A 16748-nucleotide genomic window follows, 5' to 3' on the forward strand; every position below is an offset into this window, starting at 1 on the left:
CCCAGCGCTGGAATTAAATACTCATGCCACTAGACCTGACTTTTTACATGGGTGCTGGGATTGAAACGCAGGTTCTCCTGCTTGCTCAGCAAAAACTTTACAGAGTTTCCTTCCAGGTCCCCTAGTTTTCATCATTTTTATCGCATGAGAATGACCTCTAGAAAAATAGGTTATGTCCTTTTCTTAAGTTGATGTGAGTGTAACTGAAGAATGGGGAAAGGCTCCTCTCTTAAAGAGTGTAGACAGGTCAAACCTGCGACTGCTTTTTTTTTTTTTTTTTTTTTTATTGCTTTAAATTTTAAAGTACCCGTTGCTTCCCTGGGTGGCTAAGCCACAAAAATGGTAGCTTTGCTCCACAAGTCTAGACCAAACTCCATGTATACTACAGAGGGCAGATTTGAAGAAATGTGGGTTTTTTGGAGGAAATTTGAGTCTCTGGTTACCACTTACGGAAGGGCAGAGGTTCCTGGCTTGCAATGACTCCCACTCAGCTTGAGGCTGGAAGACAGTGACCAAGTGTCAACTAGGTGATTTAGGAAAGCAGAAAGCCTCAAAGTACAATTAATACAACCATTTAGTTCTGGGATGTTGAAGCTGCAGAGAGCCATTGGAATTACCTGCTGCAGCCCCCTTATTTTATAGAAGGGGATGTAATGGAAGGGTGTGTGACTCAATTGTGACCGTGGGCAGAGTAGAAGCAAGTCTTTCTCCATTTCACCTGCCCGCTTCACTTTTCTTACCCTGGCCCCTTTGGTTCTCACACTTTGGGCTGAGGACAAGAGCCTGCCTATAGCCAAACCATACAAAACAGAAAAGAAAGCAAAAAGAAAGGAAAAAAAGAGCAATACACAATTTCTTATGCACCCCACACAAACGCACTGAACGTTCCAAAAAACCTAAATTTCATTTAAAAAAAGAAAGAAAAGGACCTCTACAGTGTGATTAGTCCAAGTTCCCCAGAGTTTTGTGTTGCTGTTGTTATGTGTGTGGAAAGGTCTGAGAGTCAGGTTGGTGAACCGTGGGAGCCATCGTTTCCAGCAGCTGGGGTAAAAATGCTGTCTGCAGAAGGACCACACAACAGGGTTTTCTCACCTCTGCCCCGCCCCCATTTCCTTCCAGATGGTTTTGAGACGCGAGTGGGCAAGAGGCCTGCAGACGGGGTGGGCGTGGGTGACATCACTGTCCCTCCGCCTCCCACCCGGGCCTGGCGGTAGTAACGGGGGCGCCTACAGACGCCGTGTGTAGCCCAGGGTGCCCGCGCTTTTCGTCCCCGAGGTATTTCCCAGAAGCCGTGCCGCGCCCTCTGCAGGCCGCGTGGGTCGCCCACGGAAGGCGTCCTCCGCGGGCCGACGGGACAGCAGAGCCCTACAAGGGGAAACGGGTCACAGCGCCGAGCGGTCACCGAGTCACAGGGCTCGGGCACGTGAGGTGGTGGCCGTTACCCTAGACAACCGGGGAGCTGACCTATTTATTTCCTGCCGAGTGCTGCGAGCCGCGCGGGGCGAGCGAGGAGGAGGAGGAGGAGGAAGAGGAGGAGGAGGAGGAGGAGGACGGGTCGCGCTCCTCGGGAGCCTGCGCGCTGCACAGTGCCACCGGTCCTCTGGGATCCCTTCCAGAAAAGCAAGGTCCGAAAGCCGAGCCGGGCTGGGAGCACAGTGGGAGCCGTGCTGCCGGAGCCCCGCCGGGAGAGGCGGGGACGCGCCTCACAACGACGCTCCACCGCGAGTTCTCCGGGTCCGCCCCCCCCGGGTCGCGCGCGGTCCCCAGCAGAGGGCAGCGTGCGCGCGCCCCGCCGGCCGTGCGTGCGCGCGCCCCGCCCGCCCCGGCCTGCCCGCGGCCGGGCCGGGGTGGGCGGGGCTCCGTGGGGGCGGGGCGGGGCGGGGCGCGCGAGGAGGGCGGTGGCGGTTGGAGGCCGAGGAGAAAAGGCGGCGGTCCGGCCCCGGCGGCGGTAGCGGCGCGGAGGAATCGGACAGGCGGATCTCCGTGCTCGGTTCGGTTCGGTTCGGAGACGGTGCCGAGCCGCCGGGCGCGACGGCCAGGGCAGCCGGGGCCTGAGCGGCGCTGCGGGCGCGCGGGCCGGTGAGTGTAGCGAGGGCCGCGGGAGGCTGGCACGCGGGGACGCGGGCGAACGGGGCTAGCCCCGGGTCAGCGGCCCGGGCGGCGCGGGCTCGAGGGGGCGGCGGGCCCGGTGGAGTCGGCACCGCCCTGGGCCTGCCTGTCGTGCTCGGCCGGGGACGCGGGACCGGCGCGCCCGGGGCCGCCTGGGTGTGTGTGTGGCCCTCCCTTGAGGCGTCCGGCCCATGGCGCCCCGACCCCCGGGGGACGCAGACCCGGGTGAGGTCCCCTTCACTGTGTGCGCGGAGGTCCCCGGGAAGCCAGGTTCGCCCCCTCTCGGGCTTGTAGGAAGTGAACTTGGGTGGTTTGGGCACCCACGGGTTAAAAGGACTGCGAGGCATCTCCAAACTGTCTCCACGGGATGAGCGAAGTTGGTAACTTTTCCATTCATGGAAGTGAGAGGCGCCGAGGCTTGCTTAGCCTTGGCCCTTGTTAAAGGGAAACTTAGGGTCCCCCCCCCCAAGTTATTGGGTCCTGTTCATGGAGTCCCAGATGGGAAGCAGGACATGGAACGCACGGTGGATGCAGAGTCACCAGGGAATACTTTTTTTTACCTCGATGGCGGCCGGTGTTTACTGTGGTTCTCCTGCGGTAAATCCCGGATAAAAGATGCTTGGGAAGGAGTTGACCTTTTCTCCCATGATTGCTTTGTTGACTCTGATCCAAGATGAAGTTATTTATGGGCATTCTGGTATCAATGAGGGTTAAAAATCTCACTACGAAGTCTCTAAAGGTCTCTGGAGTTTTAATTTGCTGGTTGCTAAATTTCAGACACAGTAAGTTACGTTAGCACGCTTTGCACTTTTTTGTACCAGAGTTTTCCAAAACAATTCCATGTTGGCTGGCAAAAAGAAAAGAATAGCATGAAGTGTTCCCGTTGGGTTTTTCTAAAGCGTACACGCTCCCAGTACAGTTTCGTTGAATCACACTTCTTTATGCTTAGTCACTGTTTTTTTGCTGTAGGAGTTTAGTTGGGGACAACATGGTGTTTTGCTAACTTCTTCGATTGCCAGTTTGTACCTGATACTTAATATAGTGACATAAGCTTTTGTGTGTATGTGATTCTAGAAATAGTAGATGTTTTATGAATAGTATAAGAAACCGAAGTTTGCCTATGTAGTATCCGTTTAATTTCAGTCCAGTGTTTTTGAATGTTTTGATTCAGGTTTGGGGGTTTTTTGTATATTTTTTGTTTTAAAATATAAATAAAATACGCTTTAAAAAGTAATACTGCATGAAAGAATTGTTGACCCTTCGTGTATGGTTGGAAAGGTACTTTAAGGTCACTCAAACCGACTTTAGTTAATGTGTTTATTATTTGATATAGCATGTTTCTAAAGTGTGACTGTTAGATAATCTTTTAAATAAGTTCCTAAGACTGTGTTTACTTTTATAAAAGGAATTATTCTTGCTGGGCATGGTCTTGGAGAAAACATTGTGTTTATACATTATATTTATTGGTAAAACTTTTAAGTTAAAAGGACTGAGTAAATATCATTAAATTTCATATTAATTGTGATGGCTAGGAGAGATTCAAGTTGAAGTAGTTGCTTGTATATTGTGCATACTGAAAGCATTAAACACAAATATACCTCAGTTATAGAATATACCTCAAAACTTAGTTGTTGGTTTTTTTAATCAAAAAGATGTCTTTTTTTCTGTTTTAAAGAATGGTTAATGTTAGCACTGGGTAGAGTCATAGAGCTCCTTTTAGTAAGCTTTATAAATTTAAGTAATATTTAAAAGTAGTTGAATATAAATCTGGCAGTTGTGTAAAGCAGAGTACAGCCATTTGGGGTAACTATGTTTATATACTCTTCGGCACAGAAATAACTGTAATCAACCTTTCAGAAGTTCTGGATTGTTTCAAAGTAGAGTAATTGCCTCAGGCTGGAAAGCTGAGGCTCCATAGAAGCCCACTCTCTCTTGCTGTCTTAGACTGAGTCCTGCTGTTTGGGTAGACCTGTTTTTATCATGTATTAACTCAAATAGGTTCTGGTCTGAGTGTTAAATGTTTTCTAACATTTTGATTTCTGATCTAAGTCTATGATTATTTCATTTGTTTATTTAGTGGAGAAAATTGTGAGTAGTTAGAACTTTCATTTAAAAATTTTTAACCATGACCAGGTTGAAAATGACAGATAAATGTTTTGATTATAGTACATCTGGAGGGATGGGTAAGAACATGAAAATAAATATTTATATCATTAGTTCATTTTTCTGTAAAGCCAGAAGTAAAGTTTAATGAAATAAATAGAAAATGTAACTCATTTATCCATTTGCCTTGGTTAGTCTCAGTTGTGAACTTGACAAACCCTAGAGTCATCTGAGAGAAGCCTCAATTGAGGGATTACCTAGCCCACTCTGGCCTGGGAGGATGTTGTGCTGGATTGTCTTTATTATTAATTGATGTGGGAGGGTCCAGCCCTCTGTGAGCACTACCAATCCCTAGGCTGATAGGTGGTCCTAGACTATATAAGAAAGCCAGCTGAGCATCAGACAGTGAGCAAGCCAAAAAGCAGCATTCCACCATGGTTTCTGCTTGAGTTCCTGCCCTGACTTCATCGGATAAACAGTGACCCGGCAGTGTGAGCTGAAACAACCCTTTCCCTCCCTGTAGTTGCTTTTGACCCAGGTGTTTTATGTGTTACCACAGCAGTTTAATGAAACTAGAACACCTTTGGATTGGGGGTATGGGCTATGAGTTGGGAATTTAGTAGTAATCTAATTTTCATCACCTGTAGCTATCTACACCACCACCATGGCTTTCATGACTTTAAGTCTTTATGGTGTGTGTGTGTGTGTGTGTGTGTGTGTGTGTGTGTTTATTGTGTTCAAAACAGAATCCAAGCACTTGGATCTGCTAGACAAGGGCTTTACTGCTGAGCTACCTGGATACCACCTCCACCCTTTAAAAGCAGATAAAATGACTGAGGTATAGATTTGTTATCTTCAGAACTAAATGCACCTATTTTATTAGTGGGTCATTCAGTGTTTCTTCTTACTATGTACTAGTACCTCTGACTATACAAAAGGTAAGATTTCCTCCAGACACTTAGAACTAATAGCTAAATTGTTGATTTTTGTAACGGACTTCCTTATCATTAGACAAGACTGGTTCCACAATCAGCCTTACGTTAAAACGTGTTTTGTTTAGTAGAAGTCTGTTTCACCTAATATTTAAATATAATACTAAGCAGTAGAGTAGGCTGATGCCACTTCGTATTTTGAGCTGATTTTTTCCTTTGTGCCCTGCTCACCTGTACGTGTACAGACAACAACTATTGTCTTTCCTTTTTAAACCTGGCACTTCTCTCAGTATTCAGTTTTCTAAGATTTTAAAAAGGTAGAAAAATTTGAAGTTACCTTTTGATTTATCTTTCCCATTGATTTGCCTTTTTTTTTTTTTTTTAGGGTTTAGTCTTCATATAAGATGCCTGGGACACATTAACTAGGTGCTTAGGAAGTGTTTGAGCTAAGTGGATACTAGATGTAAAGCAAAGGATAACCAGACTACAACCCACAGCCCCAGAGAAGTTAGCTAACGAGGAGAACCCTAAAAAGGGATGCATAGATCACCCTGTGAAGGAGAAATAGATGAGATCTACATGAGCAAACTGGGGTTTTGGGGGGTGGGAAACTAGGGGATGGGGGATGAGAACATAAGGGAACAAGATGTTCGAGCTGGAACAGGGACAGTGTGGGAGAGCAAGGAATGAGATACCAAGGAAAGATGGAGACATCATGGGAATAGGGAGAAACAGGGTGCTAGGGAAGTTCCCAGGAATCCACAAGGATGATCCCAACTTAGACTACTAACAATAGTGGAGAGGGTGCCTGAACTGGCCTACTCCAGTGATCAGATTGGTGACTGCCCTGTCATAGAGCCTTCATCCAGTAACTGATGGAAGCAAATGCAGAGATCCATAGCCGGGCACCAGACAGAGCTTCAGGGGTCCAGTTGATGAGAGAGAGGAGGGATTCTATGAGCAAGGGACATCGAGATCATGATGGGGAAACGTACAGAGACAAACAAACTAATGGGAATTCATGAACTGTGGACCAATAACTGTGGAGCCCCCATGGTACTGGACTAGGCCCTCTGGATAAGCAAGACAGTTGTTTAGTTTGAACTGTTTAGAGGACCCCTGGCAGTGGAATCGGGATCCGTCCCTGGTGCATGAGTGGGCATTTTGGAGCCCAGTGCCTATGGTAGGACACCTTGCACAGTCTTGGTACAGGGGGGCGGGGCTTGGACCTGCCTCAACTGAATGTACCAGGCTCTGCTGACTCCTCATGGGAGACCTTGCCTTGGAGGAGGTGGGAATGTGGTGTGGGTTTGGGGGAAGGCTGGGGGTGGGAGGAGGGAGGACAGGGGAATCTGTGGTTGGTATGTAAAATGAATAGAAAAATTTCTTAATAATAAAAGAAAAAAATTTTAAAAAAGGAAGTGTTTGAGCACCATTATGTATGGCTGGTTGAGGTATTTTGTTTTAAACTAATTTTCTACTGTTAGATCTGTAAGTTTTTATCGTGGTCATTTTTTTCCATGAAATTAAGAATGTCTGTTTGGGAATTCATTTTCTTGTATTCTTTCATTCGTGTATTTACACAAATGAATCTCAAATTGAAGCACAATTTTGAATTCAGGGAACATAAAGATGTATGAGACAGAGATAGTTTTGATGTTCTTGGAGATTATAGTTTTCCTATAGAACTAGTTATTAAAAAGAACAGTGATTTATTTTCAGTTGTCCCTAGTAATGCCCTAAAGTGTCCCATGTAATAAGCATGTGTTTTGTAAGGGCTCCATGTCTTGCCTTGGGTTCTAGAGGAGGGTCACAAGCCGAAATTCAAGTTGAAACACATGGCATATGAGGAGGGAGAGGTGTGGGTATCTGTGTGTGTTTCTCTGAAACTGGTAGACATTGGAAGTAGCCCTAAGTGGTGTTAAACAACTTTTCTTAGCATATTTTAAAATTGTGCCAGTTCATGATTATATTATTACTGAATATATTTTAGTGAATGTTGAGAAACAGTTGGGGGTACTGGCTCTGTGCCTTAAAAGGCAAGCTCTCATTTCATTGTATGAGAAAATGCCATGTCTTAAAACTATTTTTAAGGATTGCTAGTCAGCCACAGAGTGTGAGTTGCCAACCAACTGCTGTTAGAGAAAACGGAAACTATTGTAAAAGATTCCATCATTTACAAATAAGTTTTAGTCTAATGAAACTTTTTCAGTAATTCTTTCAAGTATAGCTTAATAGAAATTGATTTTAGCATGTTTTTAAAAACCCATTAAGTTTAATGAAGCTCATCTTGAACTTGAAGCCATAATTTAGCAACATGTTTTCTCCTAGGCTTGCTGTGTCATTGTTCAACTGATAAGTCAAGAACTGAAGTTTTATAAACCTGTTTCACAGAGTTCATGAGCAATTTGACATACTCTATGTGTAATGGCATTTTAAATTTTATAATAATCTTGATTAGAAAGAGGATGGATCTGGAAGAGCTTTAAAGTTTGAAGCCAAGTCTCTCTCCTTGGAAACACTATTACTATATTTTCTTATTTCTTTGTATATTTAACTTTAAAATGGACTTGACCTACTTTATAAAGATATGTTGAGACTGGTTAAATTCATACTGCTTCATATGTTCCTATTTAAAACATGTGGTCAAAGCAAAGTAATGTGCTTTAATAATTACAAAGAACGAAAAGATTTTTGACCATCAAGAGTGATTAAGTGTTAGAATAAACTACAAGCAAAATTGTGTAATCTTCATTCCTCAAATAACATCTTAAAATTAAATCATCAGTTGTTAAAGAGCTATTTTCTTAGCTGTTTATAAGGAAACATGTCTACCATTCCACGTGAATATTGATAAGAAGTCCATTTAAGTCCCACCTCTGTCTCTTAACTAGATAGATGACTTTGGGCAAGTCACTTACTACTTCTGAACACTGTTTTTCTCTGTGTTGTAGGAAATTGACTTGGTATTTGTTAAGAAGGATAGAGTAGGTAATACAATTAATATTACTCCTTTTTTGTAAGTCTACTTCAAAAAGTAATAAAATACCACAGATATGTTGCTGTGGCTGCATTTTTTAAAAAACAGTTTTATTGAGAGAGGAGTAATGTGGAAGAGGCTACTTATTTTGAAACTTGAGAGCCTTCTCTTACCTTTGCAAGTTGTTACTGTTTTTGAATGTTAGTCAGAATTGCAGTGGTCATTATTTTAAACACCTTTGAATTAGGTAGTACCTTTAAATGTGCTCTGCCTGATGTGATTGTGTGATGGTGTGTACAATAACATAAAGTACTCATACAAGTCCTAAAAGTGGCAGTCACTGTTGAAACTGCTTGTATTTTTAGGTTTCTCTCTTAGCAACAGTCAAGTTTAACCTCTAGCATGTGAGATAAACTCTTATTGCAAAATAAGAAAGCTCCAGCTGTTTTCACAATCTAATCCCTCAGCAGGGTTTGTCTTAATTCTTATTAAACATTTTCATTACTTTAATTATAAATATTTGCCATAATTAAATCTCTCATTCCCTTTCTTGTTCTTTTAGTACAACTCATTTAAAGAGTCAACTCTTGCCTATGGAATTGTAAGAAAACAACATTTTGAAAGTATTCGACTCATTCTGCTATTTTAAAGCATAATTTAAAAATGATCTGGTGTTGAATGTGTACATTTTTCATGGCATCGTTGACCAGCACAATATCAACTTGGGACTTTGTCCTAATAAAGCTCTTAATAACAGCTGGGTGTTTATTATTCCTGTTTGAGGAATAATAGTCTTCAACCAAGAAAAATGTTGTAACAATTTGTGGAGTGATTACCCACCTGAAACCAAGCTAGAATTTATGGAAATACACGTCAGAGAGTTAACAACCATATGTACCCAATGAAGAAAATAGGCTACAAATCTTTTTATTTAGAAAATTATACAGTACAGTGTAATTTATTGTAGAAAACACTGAGTTGAATTGTCTCTGCGATATACAGGTAGAAATATAGCTGAAGAGGTCTGGTGTTTGGAAGATTTCTAGGCGGGATGTATACATGAGTTTTCTGCCTACAGATGGTAAATGAAAGTTGGAAAAACCTGCCATACCCAGGAGGCATGCATAGTGTGAACAAGAATGACATGAAATCCTGAAGAAAAGTTGTTGCTGTTTGTTTCTGCTCTTTTGGGGGGCCTGCCACCCATCTCCCAAATAAATCACACATGGAGGCATATTCTTAATTATGAATGCCTGGCCTTAGCTTGGCTTGTTTCTTGCCAGCTTTTCTTACCTTGAATTAACCTGTCTGTCTTTTGCCTCTGGGCTTTTACCTTTCTCTACTTTTGTATACCTTTCTTTCTTACTCCATTGCTGGTTGTGTAGCTGGGTGGCTGGCCCCTTGAGTCCTCCTCCTTCTCTCCTAGATCTTTTTTTCCCCCCAGATTTCTCCTACTATTTATTCTACCTGCCAGCCCCACCTAACCTTTCTGCTTTGCCGTACAACTCTTTATTGGACCATCAGGTGTTTAGACAGGCACAGTAACACAGCTTCACAGAGTTCAGCAAATGCAACATAAACAAAAGTATCACACCTTAAAATAATATTCCCCAACAAAAAGTAATATGTAAGAGATGACTAGCCAGAGAGGTAGGAGGGAACTTGGTTAAGTGTATTAACATGGTAAGGGAGGGTTATCAGTCCAGGAGGAGTTGGTAATCCTGATGATACAGCAGAGGTGATGGGGCTGGAGGAAGAAAGAGGAGCCCTTTAGATTGGTGAGGATCTTAGTAGAGCAGTCTTAATGTGGGTAGGAATAATAAAGACAATGAGAGAGCTACTGAGTAGATAACTAGGAAACTACAAGATTTTAGTTTTTGTTTGTCTTCAGATTTGACTAGGAAATAAGAGTGATAACAAAAGACAGGTATTACTTAACTTTTCACCACTGACAAAAAACAATGAAGCAGTTAAAAGATTTTAGAAAAAAATCTATTGAATAAGCTTAGTTACAATTAAATCGTCAGATTTTGTTTACACTTTCTCTTATTTTTGGTATAAACTTTGTTTGATGAAATGTTAAAAAATCAGTTTTAAGATGAGAGGGTATCCGGGAGAGCAGGCCGACCAAACCTTGTCTGGGCAGCACAATGGAGCCAACTCTTGGTGGAGATGGAGGTGAGCCAGCCCTGAAGTAGCATAGGAGAGCTGTCCCACTACTCATCTGTCAGGTTCTTTCAGGTCTGGCATGGGTGGAGGAGAGTCGTCGTCGTCGTGTGTGTGTGTGTGTGTGTGTGTGTGTGTGTGTGTGTGTGTGTGCCCCTGCCCCGTAAACTCCTGACGCAAGTGGAAGAGCTGGCCCTGAGGTCATAAGAGCCGAAGAGCTGTCCCTGCCCCTCACCAGCTACAGCACTTGGGAGAGTGGCCCCTACACCTCACCTGTGCAACACAGTAGAGCTGGTCCTCAAGGTGTAGGTGTGAGAGAACCAACCCTGAGGACGGGTGAAAGTGGGAGAAATGGCCCTAGCCCTTGCTCAAAGCTGCAAAGAGTGAACTTTCTGGGGGCGGGAGGGGAGAGGGGGAGCTAGCAGACTGACCAACCCTGCAACTATCCAGGGTTATATGTTAGCCCACCCCAACATCCACCCCATCTGTGATCTCCTGGAGCACGGGGTGGGGGTTGGTCCTGCAGACCCAGGGCGCAAGATCTCAATGGCACAGGGTAGCAACAGAATGTCCAGGAAGAATCCCAGTTAAGGCCCAGTGTCGATGGTATAGCAGAGACCAGGGACCTCGAACCAGACCAATGATTCTTTGGGATGAACACCTGCATGTAAAAATCTATGGATAGAGGTGTTTGCTGCGTGACTTACTGTGTCACACTGCAGCTTCCATAATGATATTCTCCCTTTCTTCCTTTTTTTTCTCTCCTTTTTTTTTGTTTGTTTGTTTTTGTTTTGTTTTTCAAGACAGGGTTTCTCTGTGTAGTTTTTTTTTTTTTTAATTTATTTATTTATTATGTATGCAGAGTTCCGGCATGTATGCCTACACACCAGAAGAGGGCACCAGATCTCATCCTAGATGGTTGTGAGCCACCATGTGGTTGCTGGGAATTGAACTCAGGACCTCTGGAACAGCAGCCTGTGCTCTTAACCTCTGAGCCATCTCTCCATCCCCCTCTGTGTAGTTTTGGTGCCTGTCCTGGATCTCACTCTGTAGACCAGGCTGGCCTCGAACTCACCCAGATCTGCCTGGCTCTGCCTCCTGAGTGCTGGGATTAAACGTGTGTTCTGCCACCTCCCGGCTCTCCTTTTTTCTCTTAAATTTTATTTTGTTTTATTTAGGGGGAGCAGGGGAGGGAGATGGGTGAGATCCGGAGACATGATGTGGAGACATAATGTGAAAGACACAAAGAATAAATAAAAAGAAAATTTTAAAAGATGAGGGAGTGTCGGTAATCCCTCATATTATTTCATGGATACTGTTTCTCTACCCTGAAAATTATCAGTGACTTTCAGTTGCTAAAAGACTGAATCCATAGACTAACATATAAAATTCATGCTTGGTCCAATTCCCTTTTGGCCTTATTTCTTACGACTTTCTTGCATTTCACCATAATCCATTAATATTAGGAAGACGGAACATATTTTGTCAGTTCATTTGCTGTACTTCAGAAATGAATTTCTCTTTCTTACTAGTTTACCCTGCCCAACCCTTTTCTATGCTAATCATCTTTGCTGTGCTACTATTTTTTTCTCATTGTGTTGATCCACATAATGTGATTGAGTTTTGTCTTCTGCCTCCCTTGTAATTCCTTTAAGATGAGATGCTAATTTACCTGTATGTTGCCAGAGGGGACACAGTGCCTGGTACCTAGTAATTAGCAAGAAATTCATATTTAGTAAAGTGAATGAGAGCTGGCCCTGAGAAGTAATGAATGTACATATGTATTCTCAACAATATGATGAGGGGTTTGCAGTGAGGCATATTAGAATCAAGTTAATTGAAATTTAAAAGCTAAAATCTATAGTAGTCTCTAAAATTCCAGTGTTTTTAAAATAGCACTTTTATTATAATTTATTTTATACAGTACTATATTTTGAATATTTTATATGGAAGCCACAATATGCCTGTTATGCATATTGTTACCTAGTATGTAAATGTGAAACTTTGACATTTTAAAATACCAGATTGTTACTAAAAGTGCTTAAGTGCCTTTTTTTTTTTAAGATTTATTTATTATGCATACCGTGTTCTGCCTGCATATATGCCTGCAGGCCAGAAGAGGGCGCCAGATCTCGTTATAGATGATTGTGAGCCACCATGTGGGTGCTAGGAATTGAACTCAGGACCTTTGGAAGAGCAGCCAGTGCTCTTAACCTCTGAGCCATCTCTCCAGCCCGCTTACGTGCCTTTAAGATGTATTAATTATGTGTCAAAGTAACCACTTAAATGTATGTTGTATGTATGGATTTTATATATTTCATTCTCAAGAATAACCTAGAACATATGGGTAATTTGATTTATTATACAGTTTTTGTCTAATGGCATTACCTTTTTCTATTTCAAAAACTAGAGCTGGACTGGCCATTATGGAAGAAGAGGTTCAGCAGCACCCACACTGTGTGAATTGTGTCAGTAGACGGTGTATGACCAGACCAGAGCCTGGGATTTCCTGTGACCTGATTGGTTGTCCATTGGTCTGTGGAGCAGTTTTCCATTCTTGTAAAGCTGATGAACATCGACTCTTGTGTCCCTTTGAACGAGTACCTTGCTTAAATAGTAACTTTGGATGTCCATTTACCATGGCACGAAATAAAGTTGCTGAACATCTAGAAATGTGTCCTGCAAGTGTGGTGTGCTGTACTATGGAATGGAACCGATGGCCAGTTAGTTACGCAGACCGGAAATCATATGAAAATCTAAGCAGAGATGTTGATGAAGTGGCACAATTAGACATGGCCTTGGCTCTTCAAGATCAAAGAATGCTTTTGGAATCTCTCAAAGTTGCCACCATGATGTCAAAAGCAACTGATAAAATATCTGAACCTAGAGAACAAATTTCAGTGAAATCGAGTGTTCAGGAAATGCCATGTGCTAATGGGTTGGTATCTGTTGATGAAGAATCATATGGTGCACTTTATCAAGCTACTGTAGAAACAACCAGAAGTTTGGCTGCTGCTTTAGATATCCTGAATTCTGCCACAAGAGACATTGGCATGTTAAATACAAGTCTTCATGCTACCACAGATGAAATGGATGAGAATAGCAGAGAAAGTTTCCAGGAAAGAAACTTAAAAGACCAGGACCACCTTCATGAGGATGAGGTAGGGGCAGTAGGTGGAGTTGACCTTAATGGCACAAGTCAGAATGCTCAGTCTGAACAAAATGGTTCGAGTGATTTACTATGCGACTTAAATACAAGCTCTTTTGGTACTTCTGCTCTTTGTAATGGCTTTCCTTTGGAAAATATGTGTTCACAGGTCAAAGACCAGAATCAAAATTCTCCTGGTGATTCCATAGAAAGTAACATAGAAAATGGAGACTGTGCAGCAGCAGATGGTACTTTAGAACCTTCCAGTTCACTTTTAGTAGCAGCACAACTTAGAGAAATAATTCCTTTCAATGCTTTGCCCGATAGCACATTTCAACATATCCTCATGCCAGATGAAGATGAGGAGGAGGACTTGCATTGGAAAAAGGGAGACTTAGGGGACTTGAAGGATGTTGATAACTCACCTTTCAGTCATGCTCCTTCATTCAAGTTTCTTTCTAATTCATGGTATATACCAAAGGAAGACAAAGCAGTCGATACATCAGATTTAGAAGTTGCAGAAGATCCCATGGACCTCCAAGGAATCGATCTGATTACAGCAGCATTACTCTTTTGTCTGGGAGATTCTCCAGGTGGGAGGGGTATATCTGATAGCCGCATGGTTGATGTTTATCACATTGACTTTGGGACACAGACGTTCTCACTTCCATCTGCAATATTAGCTACAAATACAATGGTTGGAGAGATAGCCTCAGCTTCAGCATGTGATCATGCCAATCCACAGCTTTCAAATCCAAGTCCTTTTCAGACACTTGGGCTGGATCTAGTTTTGGAATGTGTTGCTAGGTACCAGCCTAAGCAGCGTTCAATGTTTACCTTTGTATGTGGACAGTTATTTAGAAGAAAAGAATTTTCTTCCCATTTTAAGAATGTACATGGTGACATCCATGCTGGACTCAATGGATGGATGGAACAGAGGTGTCCTTTGGCTTATTATGGTTGTACCTATTCTCAGCGTAGATTTTGTCCATCAACACAAGGAGCAAAGATTATACATGACCGCCATTTAAGGTCATTTGGAGTTCAGCCATGTATATCTACAGTATTAGAAGAGCCTTCGAGAAACTGTGTGTTGGGATTACGTAGTGACCATCTAAGTAGTCTCCCATTTGAGGTACTACAGCATATTGCAGGCTTCCTAGATGGCTTCAGTTTATGCCAGCTTTCCTGTGTATCCAGGCTAATGAGGGATGTGTGTGGCAGTCTACTTCAGTCTCGTGGAATGGTAATATTGCAGTGGGGGAAAAAGAAGTATCCAGAAGGAAATTCATCATGGCAGATAAAGGAAAAGGTTGGTTTAATTTTAACTTATCAACCTCTTTTAACATAAAGTAGGCACTTAATAATGCTATAATATATCTAATAACTTTTTGAAAAAGTGACCATATCCTATAATGTACTAAGTCAATATGATGACACATTTTAAAAGTGATAATAAAGGACTAAAGTTATTAGAATTCTTCATCACAATCACTAGTATATCATAGATTTCTGTCCTAATATTTCTGTGTCTTCAGACAACCAGTTTTTCTTCAGTTCTGCACTAAAAACTTGGTGCCCGTGTTACTACCTGTCATCTTCTAATTTTGTCTCAAACATTGTCACCATAAGACAGCTGAGGAACCTAGGAAAGGATTTCCTTTGGCCTTCAGTTGACTCCATTCTTAATAGTGTCTTTTTCAGGATGAGAAATACACACACACACACACACACACACACACACACACACACACACACACAACTGTTACTATAGTCATCCTAGTAATTGACCAGCAAACTGCTTGGGTGATAGCTTTAATAGGTGAGTAAGGCTGAAGTGAGATGAATAGGTTAGCCTATTTGTTACTGTGTATGGAGACTCCGGATTTACTGCAAAAGGGGAATAAATATTATTTAAAAAATTGATGCGGAAATTTAGGCAGACTTAAATTTTATTTACATTCTGCTTTTGCCTAGCTTCTTCTGCTAGAAGTACTATCCAAGGCAATCTCAGGCATCTGTGACTAGAGACCCATAATTGTACCAGGCTTTTTCTTTTGGGCCACCGACCACCTCCCAAATCATGACATGGAGCCTTCTTATTAGTTACGAATGCTTGGCCTAACCTAGGCTTGTTTCTGGCTAGCTCTTTTAACTTAACCCGTTTCTCTTTATCTACCTTTTGCCTCAGGGCTTCTTACCTTTTCTTTCCTTCTATGTATCTTTCATTGCTTCTCTCTCGTCTCTGGCTGGCTGACAGCTGTATGGCTGACTGAGCCCGGGCATGTCCCTCTCTTTCTCCCTCCTCCTCCGCTTCTCCTCTCCGGCAAGCCTAGATTTCTCCTCCTACTTATTCTTTCTGCCTGCCGGCCCTGCCTAGCTCTTGGCTGTTCAGTTTTTTATTAGACCAATCAGATGCTCTAGGCAGACAAGATGAAACAAATGCAGCACATCTTTACATAATTAAACACACATCCTTACATCGTTAAACAAATGTAACACACCTTTACACAGTTAAAGTAGCATTCCATACCACATAAGATGGCTCTTTCTGTAGCAGCCTGAATAAACAATATTTGGCTGCACAACATTCAGATTTATGTAACTTTATTCTTGCCCCTTAGGTTTTGTCTTTACTCATTGCTCTAGTCTGTATCTGCTTCTCTGCTTTCTTGAGACTTTGACCAGAGGATGAACACATGAATTATTTTGAGTTTTTTTTTTTTTCTCAAAAAGTTCTGGTGACATAAAATTTCTTCAGCTAGCTATATATACGTATTTTATTTTCTAAATGATTCAGGGCATCTCTGTCCTTTGGAATAAGATACTGTAATTGTCTTTGTCCTTAGTTACTAGTATTTATATATGGAACGACATATTTTCTGGTAGTGTGAATTTCTGCAGAGACCTAGTCTTGAGGATTAAATTGTTATTATTTATACAGATTCTATATCAGTATGCTCCTATTTTCTCTGTTGAGCATAAACCACAATATACAAGATTCTACTGAACATGTCTATGTGATTAACCTACAGCTTCCCCAGACTCAACATGTCCAGCTTACCCTGCCCCTCTACCCACTTAATCTCAGAGGTAGCATCTTTGTTTACTACGCTGCCCAAACTAGGGCTTTAGGAGTAAGGGTTGACTCTCTTCTATCCCCTTTATTCCCAAATTCTAGTTGATGGTCCTTTTTCATACCTCTCCGGTTTGCCTCGCCATTTCACCTTGGATTCCTTCTGGATTACCACCGCAGCTTTTGGTTCTTCTCCAGTATATTCCCTCCAAAAAACCTGGAATTACATAGTTT

At 42.3% G+C, this 16748-nt stretch overlaps 1 protein-coding gene across 11 annotated transcripts in view; it reads left to right on the forward strand.

Moving 5' to 3' along the window:
• Nucleotides 1-16748, forward strand: part of LOC128118422 (F-box only protein 30) — a 135419-nt gene that overhangs the window by 109344 nt on the left and 9327 nt on the right. For 9 of the 11 annotated variants that reach the window (XM_052751020.1, XM_052751021.1, XM_052751019.1 and 6 more), the window contains one exon: nt 12701-14750. In XM_052751020.1, the coding sequence (XP_052606980.1) occupies nt 12701-14750 (2050 nt within the window). Of the gene's footprint in view, nt 1-1528; nt 1626-1909; nt 2080-12700; nt 14751-16748 lie in introns of those variants that run through there. The other 2 variants (XM_052751035.1, XM_052751034.1) reach the window with 2 other exon arrangements.

Source organism: Peromyscus californicus, unplaced genomic scaffold, assembly GCF_007827085.1.
Source record: "Peromyscus californicus insignis strain IS unplaced genomic scaffold, ASM782708v3 Scaffold_22__1_contigs__length_63687245, whole genome shotgun sequence".
NCBI lineage: Eukaryota > Metazoa > Chordata > Mammalia > Rodentia > Cricetidae > Peromyscus > Peromyscus californicus.